Genomic DNA, 5,140 nt, shown 5'->3' with positions numbered 1-5,140 from the left:
AGTAAGAGGAAGTGAGAGACTTGTGTAGTTAAAATTTAGACAAGACATCCCATTGCTTTGGCTGTTATTATGTTCAGAAGCCAGTTACTAACCACTTAGTGGTTCCATGGGGATGTGTATACCATGGGTGGGGCTTACTGGGTACCACTGTGGAGGCTGCCCACCTCATAGGCCAAGATGAGGCACTTGGGTCTCATTCTCCATAAAACAGCAAACAATTGAATGGTTTAATGCCACAGGATGGCAGTATCTAAATTTCCATTAGTTTCAACCCCCTCATCATGCTGACCTGAAAATGAGGCCAAGTTGGAAATGACTGTTCCAATATCACATTGCTAGAACCCAGGCCTGTTTTGAGTGGTGTTCTGTGCTACATGTCACCCCTTCTTGTTATTTTTCCATCTCTAATTTTGTGCCTTAGGTACATGTGACACCAGCCCACAGGGGTAATAGATATTATCTCATATACACCGGGTGACATCCCTAGGAAGTAGATTCTAGCCTGATTCCCCTGGTGTAGGTTTGGAGACTGGGGAGGACCTGAGAGGCACAGGGACTATCCCAGGATGAAGAACTGGTAAGTTAAAGGAGGTCTGCATTCATCTCTGTCTCCTCAAAGCTAGGACCTGAGTTAGGTTTCTAGGGAGCTGGGGCTAGGGCTGTGTAGGCTCCTTGTGTACAGTTCAGGAAGTGACATGAGAGAGGAGGGTGAGCAGCCTGGGCTCAGGGGGCAGCTCTGGAGAAGTCTGATTGAGATAAGGGGCCCAGGTATAGGAATCTTGAAAAATGACCTCATCTACTTGGTCCTAGGCCTCAACAGATCTTTGAACTCTGGTAACCAGGCACCCACAGCCCCTCATCCAGCTCACTTGACTGGAGACTGTCAAGAGGCAAAAATGTTTTGTTGTTTTATCCCAACTTTTGGAGGATCTGGGCTCAAAAAAGCCCAGAAAGAGAATCTTTTTGATTGTTGCCGGCATTGGCTCAGCCCTCATCCCTGACGCCTCTGGGTGTCTGACAGGAGGCAGTGAAGGGTAACATGGGGCAGCCCAGGAAAGGTTAGTGCAGACCAGGACACAACGGTGATCCCACCTGATCAACCCCAAAATCCAGGCCCCTCATCGTGTGTTTGTGTGTTATTGTGTGTCTGTGTGGAGTGAGGAAGGCAGGGTATGTGGGGCAGGCCATTCCTGGGCAGGAGCTGGTTGTTAGGTGTCGGAAGTCTGGCGGGTCTGTCACGTTCATTACCAGGTCATGGCTGGCAGCATGAGAAAGTGAGCTCCTCAAGTCGTATGTTATTGAGCCCTAGAGGTTTCATCTCCTTCCCTCCCTGAGCAGAGTTCTTTGCCAAGATGCCCTCTGTGCCTGAACTGAGGAGCAGACTTTCTCTTGGGGGTTGGCTCCAGTGGCAGTGTGAAGGCAGCCCCTGATTCCCTCTGGCCCAGCTCCCTGGCAGTCTTTGCAGAACTCAACTCAGGAGGTCATCGAGTAGCTGCCCAATGGTTTCAACTCCACCAACTCACTAGACAAGGGGCAGGTGCATGAGGCCACCCACACCATCCAGTGCTGCTCTGAGATGAGAGCAGGAGCAGAGGGCCTCCACACTCAGGACCTTGAGATGATGGAGTTGGACCAGAACTAGGGTGGGACCAGACAGGAGCTGTCTCTTTTTCAAGCTAAGGGGGATGTACATGCAAGTAACCTTGCCTGGTTCAGAGCTGAACTGCTGTGACCCTCTTACCCTTGTCTGGTGTGAGCTTCTGGAGGCCACTGAGGCAGAGCCAGAGGGTAAGGGGGACTGCAGCCTGGGTATTCCAGGAAAGGAAGTGGGATCTTTCCTGTGTTTAGAAGGACACATGGAAAGTCAGCTATGTGAGTGAACCTTTGTCTTTATCTCGCTCCAGCTCCAGCTGCAGAGCTCCAGCCAGCAGCAGAAGCAGAGCAGTGGGCAGTGGTGGAGGTAGAATTGGCTCCAGCTCCGTTGACACCACCCTCTCTAGCGCTGGAGCCAGCATCCCCTCCATCAGCGGCATTGGAGCTGGAGCAAGGGCCAACATCGGCTCCAGCAGGAGTGGGAGCTGCTGAGCTGGAGTCACCTGGACCATCATTTCTAGTGGGAAGTCCATCTCCATTTGTGGCTGTTAAGGAGCGTGAGAAGAAGCCTAACCTCACGGCCTTCCCTCCTAAGCTGGTGGTGGAGCAGTTGACCGTGATGGATGCGGTGAGCAGCTGGGCTCTCAGGGCAGGGTGGAACAGGCCTTCCCTCTGCCATCAGTGCCCCAGACCTGATCCAGACTCCTATGATCTGGGCCCGAATCCTGGCTCCACCCCTTTACCAACCATACGACCTGGGCAACTTTCTGAACCCCAAACATTTGCTGTCCACCTGCAGACCGTAGAGGTGGACACTAACAGGACCTGCTGCACAGAGTGGCTGTGACGGCTCCATGAAGTAGAAGAGACGGAAGGGTGAGCAGGGCCTGGCACATCAGTGGTGGAGGGGAACTCACTGTGTGCAGCCAGGTCCCTGTTGGCCCAACCGTCTGCTCAAGAGGCTCAACAGCCTCAGGACTTATTAGACGCCTGATGTGTACTTCACTATGAGGGAGACAGACAAGGCCCGTGGGTGTAGCTGCCACAGGGTAATGTGCATCTGAATGTGGAGTGGGACCAGAGGGGGGATCAGGGTGTTGGAAGATGCCCCCTTGGGAGAAGCCGAGCTGAGCCACCGTCTGGAGCTTGGAGTTAGCCAGGATGGGCTGGATGCAAATGCCCCTCTCCCTTCCCTGCCAGTATTGGGTCCTGGGTCATCCTGTGCTGGGTGTCCTCGGTGGACAGAGAAGAAAAGCCAGGGACTCTCACAAGGCTCAGGCCACATCCTGAGCTTCCTGAGCTCCAGCTCTAAATTGTGACCCCTGTGTGGGACTTTGGGGGCTGGGGACACAGAGCTAGGGTGTGGCAATGCTGGGTGACACTCCCCCTGTTCCCCAGGAGCTCTTCCAGAAGGTGGTGCCCTCTCAGTGCCTGGGCTCCACCTGGGGCAAGAGGAACAAGCCCGGCCATGAGCACCTGGCACCCACCGTCCGGGCCACTCTCGACCACTTCAGAAGGGTAGCCAGCCTCGTCATCACCACCTACCTTGGGGACCCGAGCATGATGGCCCAGGACAGGGTGAGGGTGGTGGAGTGCTGGATCCAGGTGGCCCAGGTGTGCTGTGGCAGGCCCAGTGGAGCCCCTCTCTGGAGCCTTAGGAACTGCCTCCACCTTTATCAGCTCCCAGGATTGAAGTGTGTGGTCTGAGCCCCTGCAAGTCCCTAGGCCCTTCCTGCCAGGGGCACGCTGAACTTGACTCCAGGTCCTAGTGCGAGGATGCTCACTTCCTACCTGGCTCTCTCCCTGGGTTGAGCTAAAATCCTCCTCCCTGTGAGTGTTACACTTTGGGTCCTAAATGTACCCTTCTGGGACTCCCTGAGCATCTGTCTCATCCAAGAGAGGAGATTTAAATAGAAGGGGACTGAAACTAGAGCAAGCAGGGCTCCAGCGCCCCACCTCACAACTCATTCCCTTCCCTTCCCCAGGAGTGGGAGAGCCTGAAGAACTCCTCTCTCTGCACTGTCATCTCTGTTCTGCAGAAAACATCCATATGCCACCTGAAGAACACATGGGGGAAGTTTCCTGGTGGGTAGGCCTCTCTCCATAGGAGGACCAGGGTGGATGGGGGATTTCCTGTATGTCTGCCATTGGCCCTTCAGTCAGGTGGGAACTCCTGGGAGGCAGCAAATGCTTGGGACAGGGCCTGGGCCTCGGCGGTGGGTCTCTAAGTCTTCCGGTGTGCTTAGTGCACCAATTCTGCTTCAGGACTCGGTTTCCCTAAATACCAGGTACTGGATTGAGCCACATTGGAGATTTTCAAGTGTTTATAGCAACAGAACTCTATGCCCAGTTGAAACTCAAAGTGGTCAAAAGAGAGCTGCTCTGTATAGCTGGGAAATGGATACCCCAGTGACCAACAGGAGAGCCCTCTCCCAGTCCCACGAGACCTTAGCGCTCAGAGGAGCCCAGTGAGAGCACTCCTCCAGGAAGTTTGAAACGCCCAGGTTGTCAAAGAAAAGGATTTGCACTTAGACCCCTCACATTATCCCTAAATTTATCCTTCCCTCTTTCCCCTCCCCTCAGGGAGAGCTCTGAAAAACTTAAGGAGCGCTATAGCCAAGACGAGTCTTTGAGCAGAGAACTGATGACCAAGGTAGAGTGGAGGCTGGGGTCTGGAAAGAGAGGAGGGGCGGGGGAGGAGAGGGACTGGGTAGGCTGTGGTTTTGATAGTTTCTCACTTGAACTTTCTCTGAAACGTTCCCATCTATCTTGTCCAGGTTAACAAGCAGAGGGATCTGTTCTGCCCATGGGCAGGTGGGGTGCCATTTTTGGGTAGGAGGCCTTGGTCATGGGACACAGTGGTGTTGGCTGGGCTGTTCCAGGAGGAGTTGCTGAGCTGGCGCCATCAGCAGGTCTCTGGCTTCCATGCACATCCATCCTGCTGGATGTAGCTTTTTCCAGGCTGTTAGGTGGTTGGCGTGGGTTTAGCCCTCAGCCTAAACCTGTCCTCAGGAAGCCAGGACCCTGCCGCTCCTTCTATCTTCACCATGTCTCCAAGGGGAGGGCACCTTGCCTGCCCCAGGGACGGGCACAGCAGGGGATTCCCCTGGCCCAGGTGGACAAAGAGGCTGCTCATCCTTGGATCTGAACGGCTGGACCAGAGACAGATGTGTGTGCATTGTGGGACTCCCCACTGGACCCCTAGAGCAGTCACTCGAGTCAACCACAGGAGTCTCACCTGAGTGCCTGGTTGGCAATGACTTAGGTCCCAGGTGGCTTATGAGTAGCGTCTAGGCAACTGATGGATTCTTAGTGGATCCTGCTGAAAGGACGTTAGGAGCTTCATGTAAACGGGGAAGCAAAGCGTCCTGTCACCCCCTTGCTGTTGATCAGAGGTGGCACCTTGTGGGTCCAGTTCCTGAGTGGATAAAGAAAGAGTTCAGTGCAGGCGAATATCCTGAGTGGTTCTTTGGGGAGGAGAAGGGTTTGGCATTGCCTCAGTCCCAGCCTGGGGGTGAGACACTCCACGGGGACTGGGGCAGGCAGG

The 5,140-nt window shown here is 54.5% G+C and overlaps 1 protein-coding gene across 1 annotated transcript; it reads left to right on the top strand.

The window, feature by feature from the left end:
- The first annotated feature begins 1,993 nt into the window (after window positions 1-1,993).
- LOC131423079 (ral guanine nucleotide dissociation stimulator-like) lies at window positions 1,994-4,550 on the top strand. The gene is made up of 5 exons (XM_058570648.1): window positions 1,994-2,221; window positions 2,992-3,171; window positions 3,579-3,678; window positions 4,177-4,246; window positions 4,371-4,550. Exons 1-4 carry the CDS (start codon window positions 2,213-2,215, stop codon window positions 4,224-4,226), a joined length of 339 nt encoding a protein of 112 aa, XP_058426631.1. The 5' UTR covers window positions 1,994-2,212; the 3' UTR covers window positions 4,227-4,246; window positions 4,371-4,550.
- The last annotated feature ends 590 nt before the right edge of the window (window positions 4,551-5,140 follow it).

Source organism: Diceros bicornis, chromosome 27 (genome assembly GCF_020826845.1).
Source record: "Diceros bicornis minor isolate mBicDic1 chromosome 27, mDicBic1.mat.cur, whole genome shotgun sequence".
Taxonomy (NCBI): Eukaryota; Metazoa; Chordata; class Mammalia; order Perissodactyla; family Rhinocerotidae; genus Diceros; species Diceros bicornis.
This window is presented reverse-complemented; position numbering and strand designations above follow the sequence as displayed.

What these genes read in the sequence shown, in the direction of transcription:
- LOC131423079 (XM_058570648.1), top strand. An exon ending in GCATGATGGCCCAGGACAGG is followed by an intron (nt 3,172 to 3,578) that starts GTGAGGGTGGTG and finishes TCCCTTCCCCAG; the next exon opens with GAGTGGGAGAGCCTGAAGAA. An exon ending in CACATGGGGGAAGTTTCCTG is followed by an intron (nt 3,679 to 4,176) that starts GTGGGTAGGCCT and finishes CCCTCCCCTCAG; the next exon opens with GGAGAGCTCTGAAAAACTTA.